A 24,322-nucleotide genomic window follows, 5' to 3' on the forward strand; every position below is an offset into this window, starting at 1 on the left:
TGCACTGCATCAGCATTCTGTCGCGGCTAGCCACGCAGTATGCTCACACGCGGAATCCATTTTCCGCCGTGTGAACATACTCTAAGAACTTCCTATATATTTCTTAGTCATTGTGTAGCCATACCTGGTTTGGGCTAAAATACACTGAAAACCTGCAACAAAAAAAGTGCATTTCCGCAACATGGAGCTACGGCCCCACATTGCGATAACGCAGCAATTTTTCCTGCTGCAGAAACACATCAGAAAAAAACCACTGCGTTTTACAATGCCAGAAAAGTGAGTGAGATTTTGAAGAAGACTGTGTTGTTGAATAACGTCACATATTAATTTTAGCTGTGGAACTGGAGCAAAAACTTAAAGAGAAATTCTGTGGTAAAAAAAAAATGCAACTTGTTTTCACTGCATTTTTTTGCTTTAGCATTTTCAGTGAATTTCGCTACATGGGACTATAAGCTAAAGGGGTTCAGAGATACTGTAGCTTAACACCCTGCAAAATCTGCATTTCTCGTATGCAGATTTTGATGTCAATTTGGATTTATTGTGGACTTTTGGCCGATTTCACCTAATGCAAAAAATGAATTGCAAATCTACATCAAATGTCTGTGACGAGGTGCAGACCCGTCACATACCCACTCTTGCCCCGTCCCTTTTCACTGCAGTGGCAAATGGGGAACGAAAAGTAAAAAAAAAAGTCTATTTTTTTTGCACAAATTGTCAGTTTGCTCAAAAATTGCAACTTTTTATGTCTTGCACACCAAAAAATTGGCATAGAGGGAACAATACATATGCCCCAATGTGTCTACTCACAGGTCCGTTTTTTTGACTGACCACTTTTAACTATGGGAAGAATATGCAAATATGTCTTCCATGATGTAATTAGGAAGTCAGGTGCCTCAGTGTTGCAAACCAATAGAGGGCGCTCACTGGAATGTGCAAGCCTGTCTTCCCTGATGTAATTAGGAAGAGAGAATCTCAGTGATATGGCCCAATAAATGCTGCTCCCTTTAACATCATGCTCGACCTTCCAAGAGGCCTTTGATTTGCAATGATGCTGGGATTATTACCAGGTATAGTCTCTTAACCGAGGACGGCCGTTTCGATGTTATTACATCTCGTCAGCCTGGTGTAGAGAAGACTAACCTGGTAGAGGTGAGAGGCTTAGACAGGGTTAGGGGGATATCGTCACTCCTTGGGGAGAGACCACCATATAGGTGTGTGGAGATTTATTAAGCCTTTAGCACTCCTTTATTGGGCTATTTCACTGAGATTCTGTCTTCCTAATTACATCAGGGAAGACAGGCTTGCACATTCCAGTGAGCGCCCTCTATTGGTTTGCAACACTGAGGCACCTGACATCCTAATTACATCATGGAAGACAGATTTGCATATTCTTCCCATGGTCCCTTGCAAAGTGGAGTGCTAAAGGCTTAATAAGTCTCCATACATATGTGGTCTCTCGCTTATGAGTGACAATATCCCCCTACCCCCCACTTTTAACTAACAAAACTAAAAACTGGCATGCTCTATCTTTGTCAGTTTTCATGGGCACACGAAACCAATAGTAATCAATGGATCCATTCTGAACTAATTTACAATGGATTGAATATCATTAAAAACAGATGACACTTCGCAATAAAAAACAGAAAAACGGAATGGATTTAAAAGCGAATTAAAAGCGGACATTTATATACATCAAAAACATCTCTGTCATGTCCATAATGCCTAAGGCTACATTCACACAACAGTGATTAATGCTGTTTTTTTTGATAGACGACACACGACAGCATTAGATTCAATATTATGCAATGGGGTCGGAAAAATGTAAGTCATATGTTATCAGCTTGGCCAAAAACACAGTAGGTGACTTGAATGAGAATAATTATATTCTTACTGAAGCTCTTTCCATGTACACGTATGCACAAAATAAGGCTATCAAATAGAATAGAAAATGGCAAAATACAAAATGACATATAATCTAAGTACAGTTTAAGGCAAATGCAATAACTCCCTATTTTAGTATCTGCATTACAGTCGCAATACCTGGAGCTCCACAGAACCTTACTACCATAGTGCAATATAAACTCATATAATACGGCCATATTAGAGACCCGTGAAACCGATATTACACAGTTTTTGGGATTGAGTTATAAAGGAATGGTAATTTTTACCTGACTCTTGAAGATATCGATACACCAGGAAATTCACCTCGTCACTGGTTATGCTCATCTTAGCCCCACCTCAGAATGATGAGGTCTACAGGAAGGGAGATTCCCGCTCTGGAAAAACAATAACAAAAAAATTCAGGGCTATAGTCACTAAAACAATATGGGTTTTATTAATTGACATGTTCATAACCACATACACTACAACAAAGTCATGCACTGGACTCACGTACACAAGAATCAGAATGCCACAGTGTCAACTTCCTAACAAGAAAATATGTGCTACACACACCAACATACACCAACACCAGTGGCAGTCTATAGGAATATAATATGTTATATTGTTACATAGTTACATAGTAGATGAGGTTGGATGAAAACATCAGTCCATCAAGTCCAACTTATAACCCTACAGTCCCCTAAAGTGTTGATCCAGGGGAAGGCAAAAACAAACCCCATGAGCCTCATGCCAATTGCCCCATTTCAGGGGGAAAAATTCCTTTCCGATCTGGCAATCAGTAAAACCTGGATCAACGCGTCCTTAAAATCTATGACAGTTCTATGTAGATACTAGTTTCATGCCACCTTTACATGACCAACTACAGTAAATCGAAATATTGCTAAAGTCTGAGTCCAGCCACAAGTGTAAAGACATTGATAACCTTTAAATATTTCAGAATTTGCTGACTTAGTACTATTATACAACATTTTGGAACAGTTGGCCCCATTTACCCGACCTACCAAATGTTTCCCATTGGAATATATACCAATATGACAATTTTTTAAATGTATTGCAGAGCATCTATATAGTATTTTTTTTGAAAGACAGCCTATAGGCGACATGTACTACTGCCTGTACAATGACATACACATGTGGACAAAATTGTTGTTACCCCTCGTTTATTGAAAGATAAAGCCACAATGGTCACATAAATAAGTAGAATTTGCCAAACTACACGTTGACAAGCCACAAAGCTTCTGGGAGAATGTTCTATGGACAGATGAGACAAAAATCAAACTTTTTGGCAAGGCACATCAGCTCTATGTTCACAGATGGAAAAATGAAGAATATCTTGAAAAGAACACTGTCCCTACTGTGATAAATGGAGGCGGCTCTGTTATGGTCTGGGGCTGCTTTGCTGCATCTGGCACAGGGTGTCTTGAATCTGTGCAGGGTACAATGAAATCTCAACACTACCAAGGGATTCTAGAGAGAAATGTGCTGTCCAGTGTCAGAAAGATTGGTCTCAGGAATCGTGTGATTGCCTCAAAAGTTTGTGCAACAAAATATTAAGTTAAGGGAACCATCATTTTTGTCCAGGCCTGTTTCATGAGTTTTTTTTGTTTTTTTTTTATTCTGTTGAAGCGAAAAGCAATGTCTGACTTTCATTTTTTTCATTGTCATAGAATTTTTTTATTTATTATTACTTTTGTCAGATACAAGTAAGGGCCCATTCACACTACGGATACGCTGACTGATTCTGAACGTTAAAACACGTTCAGAATCAGTGCGTATAAAGCAGATCCCATTCATTTCAATGGGAGCCGGCATACGAGTGCTCCCCATTAAAATGAATGGGCTGCTTTTTTTCTCTACAAGCGCTCCTATTGAAGTGAATGGGAAGCGCTCGTGTGTACGGCTCGGAATGAGCCGAGTGAGCCGTATGGGTAATGTCTCCACTTTCCCTTGTGCTAAAATCTCTTACATTTCCTACCACTCCAGTGAAGTTGAGCATTACGGACACATCCATTCTGATAAGGTGCTTGATATTTCTGCGTCTCTGATGACATCACTGTTACTCTATGTGTTTACAAGGGATGCCACGAACGGGAAGTAATGTGTTCTAGAGGTCAATGATGATTTAGACTGTATGACAAGTGACGGCTCAGAAGAGTGGACTTCGGCAGCCATACGAAACCAGCCTAAGGCAAACGTGCAAGGCAGTAGAGGTCATTATATCAAGAAAACGCTCCACTCTTGGCATACTGCCCTTACCCTCCAGGTCTCCTTTATCATCAAATGGCTGAAATGAAATATGACTATTATATTAGAATTCTTGACTCTCCTAGAAGCATTCCTATGTAATTGTGACAAACAGTTACCGAATAATACTCCTAAATAACATAGTGGGGAATATTCCATCTGATCCAGTTCTCCTGCTCTTGCAGCTGTCTGCTCCATCACTTAAGAGTGAGCACATTGTTATATTTAAATACTTCAATTCATTCATTTCCCCAGAGGAAATGGAATTAACATGTAAAATGAATTAATTTCTGATGGAACATTTTACAATACAATGCAAAGCTTTTAATCAGTTAATAACAGGTAAAAAAAAAAAAAAGGAGTATTCATGATATTAAACTGGGGCTCTGCTCATAATGGAGCCCAGCAGTGAATAAGGCTCTTCAAATAGGGTATAGTAGACAAAAACATCAATAGATTAACAGCGAGCCAATGTCTACAGTCTCCATGGAGAAGTATATTACAGCTGTCACAGCAACCAGATATGTGCGCCTCTGATGAATAGAACAAAAGAATTCTTAGAAAAATGTATCCACCGATATCTCAATAGACCTGTATTACAACATGTCTTTAAAGCAGACCACTCACCTACACAAGGGCAAACATTTCCTGTGCAAACCCGAAGCGTGATCGTACATTAATCACAGTGTATTCACATTAGTTAGTTGGATGATAAAAGGAGATGTCATCATTTATCCATCCATTGATTGCTAACAGGTGTCCCAGAAAATGAGCTGATTACATAGTATACCCATCTACCGGGACCCACGACGATTGCCACGTGGAAGGTCCAATAGCAATTTGCTGTACATCAGCAAATGTATGCAGTACCCCCACAGGGAAAATTAGGTGTAATCAATTTTTATTAAAATTTTAAACATGCAAAACAAGGCAAAACAAAGGCAGGGCGTAGCATATATATATAAAGAAAAACAAGACCCGAAAGGAGTCAATATATCGTCTCGCTCACAAGTGGCAATGTAAACAATGAAAAAGAAATAACAGGGGAAGGGAGACCTCAGAGGCCGAAACAACCAAGGGGAACAACACAAGGAAACAGAAAACACATGAAAGACAAGGGCACCACAAGGACGAGACACAGAGGGAAACAACAGGGGCGTAGGCAGGCTCAAGAGTAGGTAGGGGGCCAGAGGTCCCAGGAGACCAAAGGAGGGAGCCGTAAAGGGGGCATTACGCAAAGAAGGAGGAAAATTCTGCAGATTCCTGGAACATAACCCAGAGGCTGCTATAGGGAAAATGAAAGGTGCATTCCTGGTATAAATTAATTGATTGATCCATGTCCATCCTGGTAAAAAGTGACACGTGTCAATGCATGTACAGGTCGCTATAATCACTTCGATGGAAAGTCTGAAAACAGTCAACCCAATTTATGGCAATGTGACCACCACATGTGTCCGCCATTTCCATCAGTAAATTTGTGCGGTTTAGGTTGTTAGACCCCCTGTCATCCTAAACTGAAAAGGGATGGGTCATCAATATTTTAGTCCTAGAAAATCCCTTTAAAGCGTATGAACCACTTTAAATGTACCATCAGTATATACTAATACATACACTATACAATGTTTTTGGTCATGTATTACCCCAAATAGTATACCTCCAATCCATTACAATGTAGAGGTGCGGAGTGTGGTAAGGTTTCCCATGCCGCTAGGAAGAATGGTCCTACAGATCCTTATCTGGATCAAATGATGGTGCACAGCATTCAGTTGGCCCAAGATGCGGCCAAGAAGCTGGGAATTGAGTAGATACAAGACATCAAAGTCTGAAGGATCACACAGAAGAGGTCTGAGACTGAAAGTTTGTATCAGTTGGTCTTGATAGACAAAGGCAGCAACAATAAAGCAGACGTGGTCGCGGTAGCCTCTCAACAAACTCCATATTAGGAGAGGGAGACTCCCCTTGTACAGGTCTGGCAACCAAAATCTACTTTGTCATTTATCTGCTCATTGTTCCAAGGTATTTTGAGCTCAATGCTTGTGTTTTCTGTGTCCAACACCTGCATGTTATGGGATCATTAGAATAAAAGATACTGCGGGAACATTTTTCTACTTTTCATCATGATGCATGACGCAGAAAGCTATGCTATTGATCAGGAGCAAAAAATACAGTAAAGAGCAGAATAATTGGATTTTCTTTTTCATTCACCCATTCGGTTCTGTAGTCTTTCTATCTTGTTCCGTTCAATTGTAGTGAATGAACCACAACCAAGTGCGATGGTTTATATTCGACCCGTTCCATCCGACAAAGTGAGAATAAAGCTGCTTGGTGGTTTGGAAACATTAAAAGATGTTGCATTTCATTTTACCTATCGTTTCACTTTACAAATTGTAAATCAAAGTAATGTATGTTGTCATTTTGTTTAGTCTACGTGCGAGAGGAACGAGTTCGTCGGGGTATATTTGTTGTCTTTTTTTTCTCCGAAAACTTTAGAAGTAAAGAAGAAAGCCACCTCTGTTCATAGAAAATCTGATCAAGAGACAAAATTCTTGTGATATAATAGCTCTCTCTTTTTTCTGTTGAGAAATTTTGGCATGTCCCTCTCGTATTTTTGACAAACGTTCTTTCTATAAATATATCAAAGCCTGAAACGAGATATTTTCTTTCTATGAGTGCACTCAGACATGTGCCATTTGAACTTTTGTACATCTAGATATTTATTTGGCACATCTCTCCTTGTTATTCTATTTCAAAGGTTGGCTCTTCCAAAAAAGAACTGCAGTATAGTCAGAATCTTTTCTTTACATTGTGTGATGGGACTGCACAAAAAAAGAGAGTTCAACTTACTTCTTTGAAGAGGGAGGAAGAAATGTGTTTGATATACTTTATTATTAGAAATATGTAAATATGAGAGACTATCTCCACTTTCTCAAGAGGGTGCATCATTCTCATGATGGGGATGTCTATGTTACAAAAGTCTTTGTTATCTGCACTCGTAAGGCCTATTCAGGTAACAGAGGTGAGTTGGTTCTCAGACTGCGGCTCCTCTTTAAAGGGGTATTCTAGCTAGACATATTTATCACCTACTAGCCTCTACCCATGACTTCGTCTATGTGTTGTTGGCATCGATAATTCTCCTATATTCAGCAAATTGCTGCCGTCGATGGTTTGCCTGCTCTGGTGTTTCGGCAGCTCTTAAACTGTCCTGCTGCTGAACTTGTACCTCACATAGTGCCTGTGATTGTTCCAGCATCTCAGCAGCTCGCTGGGACACCATATAATGAATGCATTGTTGGCGACGATGATCCCACTCAGTTCCGCTTGAGGAGAACTCTGTTGATTCTGGCAACAAATTAGATTTTCTTTTCCCCAGCATGTTTAAAAGTAGCAAACTGCCAATTTGGATTAAAGGGGTTTTCCCATCCAATGTGTCAGCACTGCCTGGAGCAAATCAGATAATATGCAAATGCATGTACACAATGGACTGAGGGTTAGCTGAGTGTTTACATAGAGAGATAACAGACCTGGCATTATCAGAACCTGAGATAAGCTGCTGTAAGAGCAATGTAATAAAGTATGTGAACATAAATTCATAACAGTCATGAAGCCATGTCATTTACTGGGATAAAAAGTAGCCTATGTTTTAATCGAGGTTACAAACTATCTATATGTCAAATATTATTCAAATCTGTTCAACCATTTTTGCATGATTGAGTAACAAACACACAAACTTTTTATTAGTAAGGATTAGTTGGACAAACTTTCACATTTATAATATTAAGTAGGAAGGATAGGATAGGACCCTCTGTATAGGTGGTAAATAGATCAGTGGGGATCTGAACACTGAGACCCTAAGTGATGGCCAGAACACTGAATGAGATGTCTTGATGGGTTGGTGTGCCCCTTTGAATATCTGGTCCTTTGGTATAAGAGTCACTCCATTGGTAGTATGCAGACAGACACAGCTGTAAGTTGTATAGCAAGAAGGTTCTACTAACAAGGAGGTAATAAGTTTGATGGTTACAGAGTTCTTAAAAGAAGTGACAGCATAGGGTAGGAACAGACGTACCAATTGCCAATGATGTGGCAGTATATTGTCTGGTTGCAATACAGTTCTGCAGTGTTGGGCATATTTTGGCATACCTCGCAGGAATATAGCTAGGGGTAGTGTAAAAGAAGAGTGGCCAAGTACGCTGCTCTGTTCAGAGTCTATGGCATTGATGGAAACAGCAGAACAAAGCCCTAGATCACCACTTCAGTCAAACTCTCCCTAATCGCAGTCTTTTAGATGGAAGAAAGACGCAACTAATCTCCACTAGTACCTCCATCGATCTATCATTTATAGAGATGAGCAAGTAGTATTCGATCGAATACCTCCCCTCCCCTCAAGTTTTTTTTTTTTTTTAGGAGGGGGGGGGGGGTCTATGACTAGCCACAATATCAATTTATAGAATCTCCCATAAAATAGTGCAAAAAAACCCGAAGATTTAAAAAATAAATAAATAAATAAAAGTTCTAAATCCCTCCTTTCCCTAGAATACATACAAAAGTAGAAAATGACTGTGAAATCCCTGTGTCTGAAAGTGCCCAGTCTACTGAATATAGGGGATCTGCAGTGCTCCTGTTCCATCGGGAAGGGGTTAATAGGAGCACTGCAGATACCCTATATTCAGCCAGGCTGAATTCCAAGTGGGGGAAGAAAAATCCTAGTCCTCAAGCTCAGGGAAGGGTAGACAGACAACCAAAACACCCCCTCCCCTTCCCCAGCATCTACTGCACCCCAAAACTCCGACCATTTTAATTTTTGAAATTTTCCAGGAGCTGCTGCATTTCCCCCCCTCGGCTTATACTCGAGTCAATAAGTTTTCCCAGTTTTTTGTGGTAAAATTAGGGGCCTCGGCTTATATTCGGGTCGGCTTATACTTGAGTATATATGGTAAATTGTTATCCTTATATCTTGCCTGGTCTATGGGAGAAAATATATTAGCCAAAGACTTCTCCCAGCTTCCGTCTATGAGAAGAATATAAAAGATTGACTTGCGAGCAGTGCTAGACTTCTTACCAATCCCATTTTCATAGTTAATGAAATACTTCCCAGAAGGTTACCATTCTTTTTAAACATTAAAATGTTATTAGAAGTTAAGTAATGACTTCCTGGAGCCTTTCAGTCGTGTCCACTTGTTAAGTTAATCGAATGCATTAACTATGAATAAAGTTTAACCCTTTAGCGAGACTAGAGATTATGGTAACAGTTATCATTAGGTTGAGGCCTCACATTGCAGAAACGCAGCTTGTTTTCTTGCAGATTTTGCTGCGTTTTTTTTTTAGCCAAACCCAGGCATAGCTACAAAAGGAAGTTCTTATACTATTACCTTCTGCTCAATCCACTCCTGGCTTTGGCTCAAAAAAAAAAGGAAAAACCTGCAACAAAAAAAGCAGCGTTTCTGCAACGTGGAGCCTCAGCCTAATGATAATGACATGGAACAAATACAACAAGCTATGGGCAACACGGACAGTTTTTTCATAGTTACTCCATTTTTTGATGAGGTTCATGCAATCCCAACCCTTTCAGGCAGAGTTTGCTCAGCACAAGCTAATTTTGCTGACATTGTTTTTGAAAATTCTGATAAATTTCCTTGGAAAATTGGCAACAATTTGAAAGTATGTTTTTTTGGCTGACCTGACCAATGAGGCCTTCTGCCCCAAGCCAGATATTATTGTTATTCCATCTGAGATTTTATGATAGCTATCCCCTTTTTATACTAGTGTTTTATATATTATCTACATTTGGATTTCATGTTTACAAATGAAAAAATTCCTATAATTCTTCCTAAATGCATATAGAGTTCAAAAACTACTTAATTGTACTGTACTTAGTTCCTAGAAATTAGTCAAGGGATCCGGTTATGTTCACAAAGAGTTTTTTGCAGGCGGATTTTGGCATGGAATCCGCCCGCAAAAATGTCTCCCAATGACTTTAATGGGAGCCGCTCGCTTTTTTTTAATGCTAGCTGGTAGTGGAAAAAAGAAGCGGCATGACCTATCTTGCCGCAGATTCCGTGGCAGTCGCGGCATCCACGGCTCGAGACACACTCCTGTTTAGGCCCATTCATTCGGGCCTAATCAAGAGCGAGATGCTGCAACGGAATGCTGATGATGATTCGGCATCCCATCGCGGCTAGCTGTGCGGAAAGTTCACAAGGCGGAAAAGGTTTCCGTCACCTTTTCCTCCGTGTGAACATACCCTTACAGAGTTCTTTCACGTAAGACAGAATCAAAATATATTTTTGGCATTGAGTCACGGCCATGCTATAATTTTCTAGTTTTTCTACCAATTTGCTATTAGGACTTGCCCACATTTGGCAAAATCTACAATTATTTCACTTTCATGATTTTAAGTTCCAAGGCATTTTGCTAATGTATTCTCTTGGCAGAAGTGATAGGTACCGTACATCCAACCCAATACAATACTGAGTAACGGTGTTGGCAGCCATTATTTATCAGCAATTTTAGAGATCACTTTTTACATAAAGTGATAAGTTAATGTGTAAGGAACTGAAAAAGTTGATTAATATCTAAAGGTGATATATTTTGCCAAACTAATACCATTCTGATTTTCTCTACAATTGGGTAATGTCCTCCCAATTACCCCCCTTACATAATTGCCAAAGAAGACTTTGGAATTAAACCACATGATATATTGCTACAAATCATTCTTACCAGCTGGACTGGGCAAAGAAAAACAATGGGCCAGGTTTACCCGAGTGTGTGCAGGGCCATCATGGTCTCACTAAACTACTTTAATTTATACCAGAAAAGTTGAGTACATTTTAGCTGAAATCTAAGTAAATTTCCTTTCTTGCAAAGGGCATAAGAAGCATTAAGAAGCATTGGCCTAACTGTGGCACATCTACATTATTAAGCCTGGGGAAAAAAATTGATGATTCTGCTATGTATTGGCCAAATACAAACATTGATATTTTTAGTTGGTGTTAACTCATCAAATGGCCATGTTTGGGTATAAGTTGACATGGGTGTGAAGACATAGGGACACAAGAGTTGAGATCGCCATCTATACTAGCTTAAACTTATTGGGGACAGCCAACCCCCTAATGTACATGGGGCTGCTCTAACCTCTATTCCATTCCACGTTTAAAAAACACCATAGGAGGCTAACAAATATATACTCAAAACCACATCGTGAAAAAAATCAGGAAAAGGTGCAATAAAAACCGCAAAGCTGACGCGTTTCGGGACTCTTAAAGTCCCTTATTCATAGCTCAATCTGCTATTGACGTTGGTTTTGTTCCGTGGAGCCCGGAAACACTGGTCGTGCACCTTGGGAAGGAATCTGAATTTATCGGGTGAGCTACCTTAAACTATTCTATTTTTTCAATACTGCTCTAACCTCCCCTGATAGATTGGAAAGATTAACATGCCCTATCGTGCATTAGGGATCTGCCCTAACTGCTCTGGTCCATAGAGATATCTCGAACAGGGGAGGTCTATAAGCAATAACAGTACTTATGGTCAAGAATTTCATGTTAACTATGTTTAAAATACAGCACATTATTATTATGTAGGCAATATACTATAAAGGGGGTCTGACACCAGAAACCAATCTGTCAGATTGGATATTTTTGGGTCAATTAAATCAGTGTTTTCCCTTTGTGAATTGGTGCCTCCATTGCCAAGATTTCAATGTTTTTGTTAGTATACAAATTTGCACATGTGACTCAGGCCAGGCAGTACTGCTTAGGTGCCGACATGAGCTGCAGTGAGAGTGACAGAACTTGGGGGCAGATGAGATTAGGTATACACTGCCTGGACCTGTCAATCAGAAGAAGGAGGAGAAGGCGAAGAGAGGTACAGAGTAGTGGGAGGCTTACCTCTCTGGAAGATCCAAAAAGCTAATTTGCATATTAGAGTGGCACAAGTACGGAATTAGGTAGAACAATCTAATCTATTAACACTTTTCTATTCATACGCCACATAGTGATGCCAAGATGGCAGTCGTCCTACCTGATGGCCATTGTTATTTCGGTTTCTCTGTATGTAGCCTAATTGTTAAGTTTTACAAGACAACTGTAATATAGAACTAAAATATCCCTTGTTTGATAGTTACCCTGGAGGGACCATTCAGGATAACTGTTGACCTCAAACTCTAGTGGATGTACTTTCATGTATTGTACGCGTACACCTACATTCTCCACCCGGTGGCTCTCCAAGGCCCCGTTCACATGGCGGAAACCTTTTCTGCTGCCGGCTTTTTTGCGTGGCTAGCCGCAACGGGATGCCAATGCAATGCATTCCATCACAGCATCCTGATCCTAATTAGGCCTAGATGAATGGGCCTAATGAAGAGGGAGTCTACAGCCACGGAGGCCACAACTGACTGAGCCGCCGAATCCGCCTGAAGATAGGTCATGTTGCTTTTTTCCCGCTAGCTGAAAAAAATTGCTAGCGTGGAAAAACTGCTAGTAACTAGAGATGAGCGAGTAGTACTCGATCGAGTAGGTATTCGATTGAATACTACGGTATTCGAAATACTCGTACTCGATCGAGTACCACTCGCTGTTCGAATGTAAAAGTTTGATGCAGAACCAGCATTGATTGGCCGAATGCTATACAGTCGGCCAATCAACGCTGGTTCTTCTCCTACCTTTAGAAGTCTTCTCCGTGTAGCTTCCCCGCGGCGTCTTCCGGCTCTTCATTCACTCTGCCAGGCATCGGGCCTCGGCAGAGCCGACTGAGCATGTCCACTTGTAGTGCGGACATGTGCAGTCGGCTCTGCCCAGGCCCGATGCCTGGCAGAGTGAATGAAGAGCCGGAAGACGCCGCGGGGATGCTGCAAGGAGAAGACTGCACGGAGGAACCAGCCTGACCCTCACTCGTGGACTTGGTAAGTATAATTTGATTGAATGTTGCCTACCCCTGAAACGAGCATTTTCCCCCCATAGACTATAATAGGGTTCGATATTCGATTCAAGTAGTCGAATATTGAGGGGCTACTCGAAACGAATATCGAACCTCAAACATTTTACTGTTCGCTCATCTCTACTAGTAACTCCCATTTACCTCTGTGTAAACATACCCCAATTGTCGCATACTTTGCGATGTTTATGGGGGCGTCCGAAGGAATTGCTGTCGGCCAAATGTGCATTTAACAGGCAAATATAGAAGGCGTATGCCACTCTTAATGTGTCCTAATTGTTTTTATAGACTAAAAACTTAACAGCATACCTAGTCAACGTTAAATGGGCTTTGTGGTTTAGAAAACACTTCTTTAGATTTAAGAAACTTAATGCTATTAAGATTATTTCCTCTACTGGAAGGCTTGACATATCTGTGGACATCACATTGAGCATAATGAATATTGTGTAGCAATGATCAGCTAACAATAAGACATTGCGGAAAGTGGACAAGCCCTTTAAGAATGTACTTTGCATTCAGGGAGAGAAATAGACAGAGGGATTGATTTTCCTTTAATGCGTCTCAGAACATTTCATGGAAAGTAAACTGAATTGATATAATAAATGATTCATGTGTTTCAGGTATATTTCCTACACTGTCTCATGTATTATATTTATGATAAGGGAATTAAAATGTAGGCACACGCTAGAACCAGGGTGGAAATGGAAAAATGATTTGGTTTCATTTGATTCATGCAATACTTCCAGGAACAATCATCCATGATAATAATGTATATATAATTTATGAGTTCCATAATTCACTCTTACATTATTGAGCAGGTCTAATTTTAAACACCGCTGTTCTGCCTTGTGTCAGAGGGGTCAGTCATGTCCCAGGCAGATTTTTATTACTGGCATATAGGAACATTTCCCACATGAATAACTATTGAACTTCAATAAATCATACTTTGCTTTCATTTGTGTGAGTCTATTGCTAAATATTATGCAAGAAAATTTTAATATGTCTGACTTTAGCATATTCTACATTAGTCTAATTGAATATAGTGGTACGGAGTAGGGATGAAAAAGTGTTCAGTATAAGGCTTCTTCCATACCATGTTATTTTATTCATACTCAAAGAAGTATCATTAAGGCTATGTTCACACCTGCACCTGCTCTCCACTTATGGATTCTGTCCCCAAATACGCTTGAAAAATGTGGATTTTGAAGTCCTGCAAGTCCTTTTCTCTCTGCAATTTTTTTTGGTCGGAAATTTGTCAGACCACATATAGTCTATGGGGTTTCCGAGGGTAACAGCTTTTTAAGCGGATCAGGGTTTTGTTTCAACCCGAGTAATGGAAAGCCGAACACTAGTGTAAACCTAGTGTTATACTGTTATTAAAAACCACCATGTCAGACAATTGATGGAAGGAAGGAGGCCAGCGGCTAGAGATGGACGTCTGCGCTCTCTGGTCCACAGATTGGAGTGTCGACAAGGTGAATAAAATGTGACCTTTACTGGACAAAAACGTACTGCACAACGCATTTCGAGTTCCACAAGCTCTTATATATATTGTATTCACCTTGTCGACACTCCAATCTGTGGACCAGAGAGCACAGACGTCCATCTCTAGCCACTGGCTTCCTTCCTTCCATTAACGTCTGGTCCTAGTGACCAGTTTGTGGATTCTGCAGCCACATCAACCGCTATGCTTCCATTGGTGTTGTGACTCATTCACAACACCTGAAGGTGAGGGATCAACTGGTCCATTTCTCTGTACATTTTTACGTCCAACATCCATTGCAAACTCATCTACACTATAAGCATGCTCGGTGTTCTCCCACTTTTTTGTTCTCGTGAGACAACTGATAGGCACACTACTCTCTAGAGGTGGCTATTAGAAATGAGCGAGTACTGTTCAGATCAGCCGATCCGAACAGCACGCTCCATAGAAATGAATGGATGCACCTGGTGCTTCTGCTTTGACAGCGGCCGGCCGCTTAACCCCCCACGTGCCGGCTACGTCCATTCATTTCTATGCGAGCGTGCTGTTCGGATCGGCTGATCCGAACAGTACTCGCTCATCTCTAGTGGCTATGACATCATATGATTTTTTAATGGATAGTGTTTATATGTCTACAGTGGTTACATTTGAGGAATAGACTAAAAGTTCAAGGTTCATACTAACAAATTAATTTTCAGTTCTATCTGTAACCTCAGGACTAAAGCTGAAATATGGGTCATTGTGGATAGCATATGGGCTATTGAGGCTGTCTTAAGGTTGGGACCCTAAATTGAAAATACGTGGCATTTTGGCCACAGTAGTAACACCATGGCAAAAAGTGCTGTGTATTACTGTACAATACCTGCAAAGTGATGGGATTTTTGACGCGACTACTTCCGGTACAGGCAGTCAAACTTTGCCTAGGGCAAAGCCAACTGCACATGTCCGCAGCCACAAGAAAATGGCCACTTGCAATACTGTGTAAGCGGCCATTTTTCTTGTGCCCTAGGCCTGAGGCCTAGAAGTTTGAAGCCAAATCCAGGAAGAAGACGCATCAAGACCCCGTTCCTGAAGAAGATGGAGGCAGCGCTGGAGAGTTCTCTTGCAGCATTGGGGACACTCCTAGTGCTGTTTGAGTGCTGGGGCCCGCCCCCAGTGCTGCGAGAGAACTCATTTGCATACCGGTGGAAAACAGGATTTTAACCGAACGGCAGGGCAGAGAAGACATCTAAAGGTAGGAGAAGAATAGAAAAAAAAGTTTTTAATGGTAGAATCCCTTTAAGGGTCATTGTGGCTGTCATAGGGGCCTGCTTGTTGTCATGAGAGGCTTCTGGCTGTCATATGGGAGCCTTGTAGCTTTCTTGGTGGTGCTGTTTTTGATACCCCCTGCTTCAAAATGACTTTCATGATCCCGCTCCTGGCAAATCAGGGTCTCAAAGTCCCCCGGGTATTTCTACAGTCTAGCAATAGGTCTAAGCTCATTAAATTAGAAAATAAAAAGTATCTTTACAATGGAATTGTTTTTATTGTTTCTAAATCTGGAATAGCAGTAAATACACAAAAAGTCAAATAACCAATCTTTATACTAGTAATTTGCAAACTGCGATTATCAATCCAGCAAATAAACAGAGGAAAGAATAAGCCACTTGCCTATTTATCACACTTTCCTACGATGACGTGAGACATCAATTCTTGATTACAGAAATGTCACAGTGCTGAAAACTCATAACTTTGCAATATTAACATCTCACGATAACAATTTGTGTAAAAGGCAGTCGTGTTTATCTGCACGTCTCGTGTAAGTCAATCACGCCTGCAGTCTGATTACAATATAATCACTTCTGGGTCCTCGGCAAAACTGTATAATTTAAAGAACAATTTAAGAAAATGAAGTCAAATTGTGTTTCAGAGTGAAATTTAGTTTTAAAGCCATTCTAATCCTTTAGGGCTCGATGGCTGACATCTGTCATTAGACCGCTCTGCTTTGCATAAAACCAATACGTTACTTAGAAATTGATTGATTTCTTAATGTTGTTAAGAATTGGCTAAAATATCACAACAGAAACTAAATCTTAAGATAATTTGTTGGAAAGACAACACTATTATTACTTGCAGTTTTCTAAAACTTTACCTATGTAATGTATGGACAAGTTTGGATCAAGCAGGGGATCGCCCAGAATCAAAATCTCCTCGATTTCATTTTCACTTGTATAATACTCTTGATGTGTTCCTACTAATGCTAATAATTTTCAAAGGGAGCATATCAGCAGTGTAACTAGGAATGGCAGGGCCCCAAGGTGAACATTTGAAATGGGCCCCCACCGACCCCCGAGTATTATGACCCATAGTGGCCTCTGCACACACTATTATACACCATAGTGGCCCCTTCACACAGTGTTATGCCCCTTAGTGGCCCCTGCACAAACTATTATGTGCTTTAGTGGCCCCTGCACACAGTATTATGTCCCATAGTGGCCCCTGAACACACTATTATACCCCATAGTGGCCCCTGCACACAGTATTATGCCCCTTAGTGCCCCCTGCACACACTATTATGCACTTTAGTGGCTCCTGCATACACTATTATACCCCATAGTGGCCCCTTCACGCAGTATTATACCCCATAGTGGCCCCTGCACACACTATTATGTGCTATAGTTCCCACTGCACACACTATTATACCCCATAGTGGCCCCTTCACACAGTATTATGCCCCATAGTGGCCCCTGAACACACTATTATACCCCATAGAGGCCCCTTCACACAGTATTATGCCCCATAGTGGCCCCTGCTCACACTATTATGCCCCATTATGGACCACCAATAAACAATTATTATACTCTGGGGTCTTTTCAGGTGTCTACAAAGGGGTTTTCTGGGCATGTAATATTTGCATACTATTGCAGCTCACCCATTCACTTAAAAGAACTTCTAAATGTCCACTCTATAGTTTCATCTTTGGCGCATGATAAGACACTTGGGTTAAGTTCACACGCGGTTTTATGGATCGGAATCTGAGGCGGAGGACCAGAAACCGGGTAGCCGTGACTGAAAGCCGGCGCACTGCACCGGCATCCAGCTGCGCACTCTGCTCCAGATTAGGCCCAATGAATGGGCCTAGTCCGGAGGAGGGAGTGTCTTCAGGCCGAATCGCGAGGCGAAACGGCCTGAAGAAAGAGCATCTCGCTTCTTTTTCTGGGAGCCGGAACAAGCTCTCTCCCGGAAAAACTCCTGATCAGTTGCCATTGAAATCAATGGGAGCTGTCTTTTTGGTCAGGACTTTGAGGCGATATAGCCTCAAAATCCTGACCAAAAATCTCCATGTGAACTTACCCTTAGAGTCTATCACCTCCCCCATCCACTTTCATTACACAAACAACAATATTTACTTGCTGAAACCGGACAACTCCTTTAATTTTGCAGTAAGCGCTCGATTTTGGTATGAAATAAAATATACATTTCTCTGTTTACCTTTCTATATGTACATGTGGCAAACGCATAAAATAAAGGTCCAAACTACACATCCCTTATAGCACAGGTGTCTCCATATGTGGCTCCAGGGAAGCCCGTGGCCTTTGGCCTAGGCATCTGCTTAGGCAGGTATGTTCACAGTTTAGGTTGCCCCTAAATATACACGTCATGTTCCATACAAATGATTATTTGACAACGTACAGAAAACGTTTTCTCCATTATGTTCACTTTAAAATCCTAAAACTTTTCCTATCAACCAAAATTCCTATTTAGATCTATAACATTACAAGATGTCAGTAACAGATGGCACGATAAATATAACATATTCGGTCTGACATGATTAGACAGAGATAAAGGCAGCCAGCGCTTATATTTTGCATGCGCCGTAGAATTATTATACGACGCGTACCTGCTTTACAGTCAGCCTTATTCTATTTTAGCGACTTATGATTAAATATATTAAGCGGCGGCGAGGCTTGGAAATCATCGTTTTACTAGATCTTCCTGATTAGATGGGTTCATTCTCATCATCACTTAGGCTCATAAAAATGATTATTTTGTTTATGGGGTGATCATGTACCAAAATCATTAGGGAAATTAATGCTAATGAGAAAATAAGTCATTTGAACCGAGCTTATTTCCAATGATTTAGAGTTGCTTTGGATACAAGTAATGTTTGCACAGCTCTCTCCTGTGAGAATTTATCTGATAGGAAAGTATCATTTACTGCAGCAAAACAACATTTGATGTCGACGGTACAGATCCTGCATCATAAAACATATTTCCTGGCAGCAGCAGGGGTGCAGAACATTGCAAGAAATCTGTTGGGCTCCGTAATTTAACTCACATGGCTTTGCCATTATTTGTAGACAAAAAGGATTGAGACAAATCAAGGATTACTTTGTAAAGAGAGCGGGTTACAATCATGTTCTTTCATTTATTATTGTCATTATTAGTTATAGTAGTTATCTTAGGTTCCTATAATAACTGATAACTAATGTTTGGAAATTTGCATTTCTCCTATAGCGCTCCTTCTGGGGTGAAGCAGTCGGTCACTGACAGTACTGCCCAGTGCTGTCGTGGTCTCATACATGGGATGGGAATTGTTCTCTAGCATGGAGCTCACCACATGTACTGGGTCCAGGGGGCTCCCCAGGACAGAGCTGGCCCTTCTAACCAGCCTGTCAAGTCTATTTCTGTCACTGGCTGATATACTACACCCCAAGTAGGCCACTTCAAAGAATATGCCTGTTGTTGCCCCAGAGTTCAAAAAGGCCCTAAGAAGTGGCCCCTGGACTCTGAAGGCCCTCAGCCTCCTGAGCAGGTAGAGCCTGCTGTGGCCCCTTTCTGTGCAGCGCCTCCAGGTGATCAGCCCAGTCTAGTTTATTATTGAGGAGCACACCCAGATACTTATAGGTCTTGACCATCTCAATGCCTGTCCCCTGGATGTTCACCAGATTCAGAGCACATCACCGATTACTAAAGTCCACCACCATCTCCTTGGTCTTCCAGCATTAATCCTAAGGTGGTTCCGCCAACACCATTCCACAAAATCTCTGTACTCCCTGTTGTCTTTGTCTGTGATGAGGCCTACTAATGCAGAGTCATTGGAGTACTTCTGTAAGTAACAGCTAGATGAGTTGCACCTAAAGTCAGCAGTGTACAGTGTGAAGGGGAAGGGGGCAAGAACTGTACCTTGTGGTGCCCCCGTACTACAGATGACACACAGCCACATACTGAGGGCGGTTATTCCTCTTATGTGTAATAGACTTGTAAATTTATATAATCTATGTGTGAATAGAAATTATTTACAAGTGTAAATTCATATATAAACTCTCCCACTTACAGACACGTCTCCTGTGCCTATAGGCAAATCCAGGTCTTCTTGCTACTGACAGGGGGACTGTCTCAGACTACTGAAGTACAATATATACAGATTATTTTGCAAAGCTGCAGCCATGCTGGGTAAATACAGAGGTGACATGGAAATGGTAGAATATGTTGAAGAATAAAGGAAAATGATGTAACTATGCATTCCCTCTGTTAGGTCAAATTTTTATCCAGGACTACTCAGGTGTTTTAACTAGAGATGAGCGAACACTAAAATGTTCGAGGTTCGAAATTCGATTCGAACAGCCGCTCAATGTTCGTGTGTTCGAACGGGTTTCGAACCCCATTATAGTCTATGGGGAACAGATACTCGTTAAGGGGGAAACCCAAATCCGTGTCTGGAGGGTCACCAAGTCCACTATGACACCCCAGGAAATGATGCCAACACCTCTGGAATGACACTGGGACAGCAGGGGAAGCATGTCTGGGGGCATCTAACACACCAAAGACCCTCTATTACCCCAACATCACAGCCTAACAACTACACACTTTACACACTCAATACCACCTCTCTGACAGTAGGAAAACACCTTAAAACATGTGTATTTGGCACTTGCAGTGAGGAGAGCTTGTCACCAGCAGTGAATTTGGCCCTTGTAGTAAGTTGAGGTTGGCACCAACATTTGTTTTGAAAATCAGGGTGGATTGAGCCTCTAACCAGCAGAGTTTGGGCAAATTCATGGTGGAGGGAGCCTCTAAAAACCCCAGTTTGGACCAATTCATGGTGGAGGGAGCCTCTAAAAACCCCAGTTTGGACCAATTCATGGTGGAGGGAGCCTCTAAAAACCCCAGTTTGGACCAATTCATGGTGGAGGGAGCCTCTAACCAGCCCAGTTTGGACCAATTCATGGTGGAGGGAGCCTCTAAAAAACCCAGTTTGGACCAATTCATGGTGGAGGGAGCCTCTAACCAGCCCAGTGTGGACCAATTCATGGTGGAGGGAGCCTCTAAAAAACCCAGTTTGGACCAATTCATGGTGGAGGGAGCCTCTAACCAGCCCAGTTTGGACCAATTCATGATGGAGGGAGCCTCTAAACAGCCCAGTTTGGGCAAATTCATGGTGGAGGGAGCCTCTAATCAGCCCAGTTTGGACCAATTAATGGTGGAGGGAGCCTCTAACCAGCCCAGTTTGGGCAAATTCATGGTGGAGGGAGTCTCTAAAAAACCCATTTTGGACCAATTCATGGTGGAGGGAGCCTCTAAAACCCCAGTTTGGACCAATTCATGATGGAGGGAGCCTCTAAACAGCCCAGTTTGGGCAAATTCATGGTGGAGGGAGCCTCTAACCAGCCCAGTTTGGACCAATTAATGGTGGAGGGAGCCTCTAACCAGCCCAGTTTGGGCAAATTCATGGTGGAGGGAGCCTCTAAAAAACCCAGTTTGGACCAATTCATGGTGGAGGGAGCCTCTAACCAGCAGAGTTGTGGGAAAACAGGGTGGAGGGAGCCTCTAACCAGCAGAGTTGGTGGAAATCGGGGTGGAGGGAGCCTCTAACCAGCAGAGTTGTGGGAAAGCAGGGTGGAGGGAGCCTCTAACCAGCAGAGTTGGTGGAAATCAGGGTGGAGGGAGCCTCTAACCAGCAGAGTTGGGGGAAATCAGGGTGGAGGGAGCCTAGTATTAGCAGAATTGTGCAACGCTTATGGTGGATGAGTATGAGGATGCGGAGGAATTGGAGAGGTTGAGTACAGACATGGAGTTTCATGTTGGGGTGCTTTACACAGGTGGGCACAAAAATGAAGGCTCTATCCAGTGGTGGTTCATTTTTATCAAAGTGAGCCGGTCGGCACTCTCAGCTGACAGACGGGTGCGCTTGTCAGTGATGATGCCACCGGCTGCACTGAACACCCTCTCAGATAGGACGCTGGCGGCAGGACAGGACAGCACCTCCAAGGCATATAGGGCAAGTTCAAGCCACAGGTCCAACTTCGACACCCAATACGTGTAGGGCGCAGAGGGGTCAGAGAGGACAGGGCTGTGGTCGGAAAGGTATTCCCGCAACATGCGCCTATACTTCTCACGCCTGGTGACACTAGGACCCTCCGTGGCGGCACTTTGGCGAGGGGGTGCCATCAAGGTGTCCCAGACCTTAGACAGTGTGCCCCTCGTTTGTGTGGACCGGTGAGAACTTGGTTGCCTACTGGAGGAACTGCCCTCCCTGCCGCCAACGTCACATGCTGGAAACATCTCCATCATATTCTGCACCAATTGCCTGTGGCAAGCATTGATGCGATTGGCCCTCCCCTCTACCGGAATAAAAGACGAGATGTTGTTTTTATACCGGGGGTCAAGGATAGCAAAGATCCAGTACTGGTTGTCCTCCATGATTTTGACAATACGCTTGTCGGTTGTAAAGCACCCCAACATGAACTCAGCCATGTCTGCCACAGTGTTAGTTGGCATGACTCCTCTGGCCCCACCGGAAAGTTCAATCTCCATTTCCTCCTCATCCTCCATGTCTACCCATCCGCGCTGCAACAATGGGACGATTCGAAGTTGCCCGGAAGCCTCCTGTATCACCATCACATCATCGGACAACTCTTCTTCCTCCTCCTCCTCCTCCTCCTCCATTAAACGCGATGAAGCGGACAGATGTGTGGACCTACTCTCCAGCTGTGACGGATCGGATGCTATCCCTGACTCCTCTGTGTGATCTGAGTTATTCCTGATGTCAATCAGGGATTCTCTCAGAACACACAAGAGCGGGATTGTAAGGCTCACCATCGCATCCTCAGAGCTCACCCTCCTTGTGGACTCCTCAAAGACCCGTAGGATGTCACAAAGGTCTCTTATCCATGGCCACTCATGGATGTGAAACTGAGGCAGCTGACTTTGTGGCACCCTAGGGTTTTGTAGCTGGTATTCCATCAAAGGTCTCTGCTGCTCAACCACTCTATTCAACATCTGAAACGTTGAGTTCCAGCGTGTGGGGATGTCGCACAAAAGCCGTTGTTGTGGCACATGCAGGCGTTGCTGGAGAGATTTTAAGCTAGCAGCGGCTGTCGACTTGCGAAAGTGGGCGCACATGCGCCGCACTTTCACCAGTAGCTCTGGAACATTGGGGTAGCTCTTTAGGAAATGTTGCACCACTAGGTTGAAGACGTGGGCCAGGCATGGAACATGTTGGAGTCCGGCAAGCTCCAGAGCTGCTACCAGGTTCCGGCCGTTATCACAAACGACCATGCCTGGGCCCAGGTGCAGCGGCTCAAACCATATTGCCGTCTCATCGAGGAGGGCATCCCTCACCTCGGAGGCAGTGTGCTGTCTGTCCCCCAAGCTGATTAGCTTCAGCACAGCCTGCTGACGTCTACCAACGCCAGTGCTGCAACGTTTCCAACTCGTAGCTGGGGTCAATCTAACAGCGGAGGAGGAGGCGGTGGCGGAGGAGGAGGCGGTGGCGGAGGAGGAGGCGGTGGAGGAGGAGGAGGAGCGGGGTGTTCTTCTCGTGTCCCTGCCAGGAATGTTAGGCGGGGAGACGAGGTACACCGGGCCAGTTTGGGAAGCAGTCCCAGCCTCAACTACATTCACCCAGTGTGCCGTCAGTGAAATGTAGCGTCCCTGTCCGCATGCACTTGTCCACGCGTCGGTGGTCAAGTGGACCTTTGTGCAAAGCGCGGAACTAAGGGCCCGCCTGATGTTGAGTGACACGTGCTGGTGCAAGGTGGGGACGGCACACCGGGAGAAGTAGTGACGGCTAGGGACGGCATAGCGAGGTGCCGCAGTTGCCATCAGGTCCAGGAAGGCGGGAGTTTCAACAAGCCGGAACGCCAACATCTCCTGGGCCAGCAGTTTAGCGATGTTGGCGTTCAAGGCTTGCGCGTGTGGGTGGTTAGCAGTGTATTTCTGCCGCCGCTCCAATGTCTGAGAGATGGTGGGTTGTTGTAAAGAAGCGCCTGATGGTGCCTTTGATGGTGCAGGAGAAGGAGATAAGACAGGAACAGGGGAGGATGAGGAAGAAGTCAACAAAGTGGCGGAGGCAGATGAAGTGGTGTCCTGGCTCGTCCTCTGGAGTGCATCGCCAGCACAGTCAGCAGTGGCAGTGGCAGAGGCAGAGGCAGTGGCAGTGGCGTGAACGGCAGGCGGCCTTTGTCCTGCCGTTGCTGCCTGCCACTGATTCCAGTGCTTGGATTCCAAATGACGGCGCATTGAAGTGGTGGACAGGTTGCTCTTCTCAGAGCCCCTAATCAATTTCGAGAGGCAAATTGTGCAGACAACACTATATCTGTCCTCGGCGCATTCCTTGAAAAAACTCCACACCTTCGAGAAACGTGCCCTCGAGGTGGGAGTTTTTCGGGGCTGGGTACGAACTGGAACATCTTGGGAGATTCCGGGTGTGGCCTGGCTTCGCCTAAGCTGCTGACCTCTGCCTCTAGCTACCCTTTTTGGTGCTGCACTTGCCTCAAC

General features: G+C 43.1%; 1 protein-coding gene across 2 annotated transcripts in view; it reads right to left on the reverse strand.

Annotated features, from left to right (window-relative positions):
• Positions 1-24,322, reverse strand: part of TBL1X (transducin beta like 1 X-linked) — a 251,647-nt gene that overhangs the window by 69,159 nt on the left and 158,166 nt on the right. For both annotated transcript variants that reach the window (XM_075263652.1, XM_075263651.1), the window contains one exon: positions 2,169-2,276. In XM_075263652.1, the coding sequence (XP_075119753.1) occupies positions 2,169-2,226 (58 nt within the window). In that variant the 5' untranslated portion in view covers positions 2,227-2,276. The remainder of the gene's footprint in view (positions 1-2,168; positions 2,277-24,322) is intronic.

This window comes from Leptodactylus fuscus, chromosome 2 (assembly GCF_031893055.1).
Source record: "Leptodactylus fuscus isolate aLepFus1 chromosome 2, aLepFus1.hap2, whole genome shotgun sequence".
Taxonomy (NCBI): Eukaryota; Metazoa; Chordata; class Amphibia; order Anura; family Leptodactylidae; genus Leptodactylus; species Leptodactylus fuscus.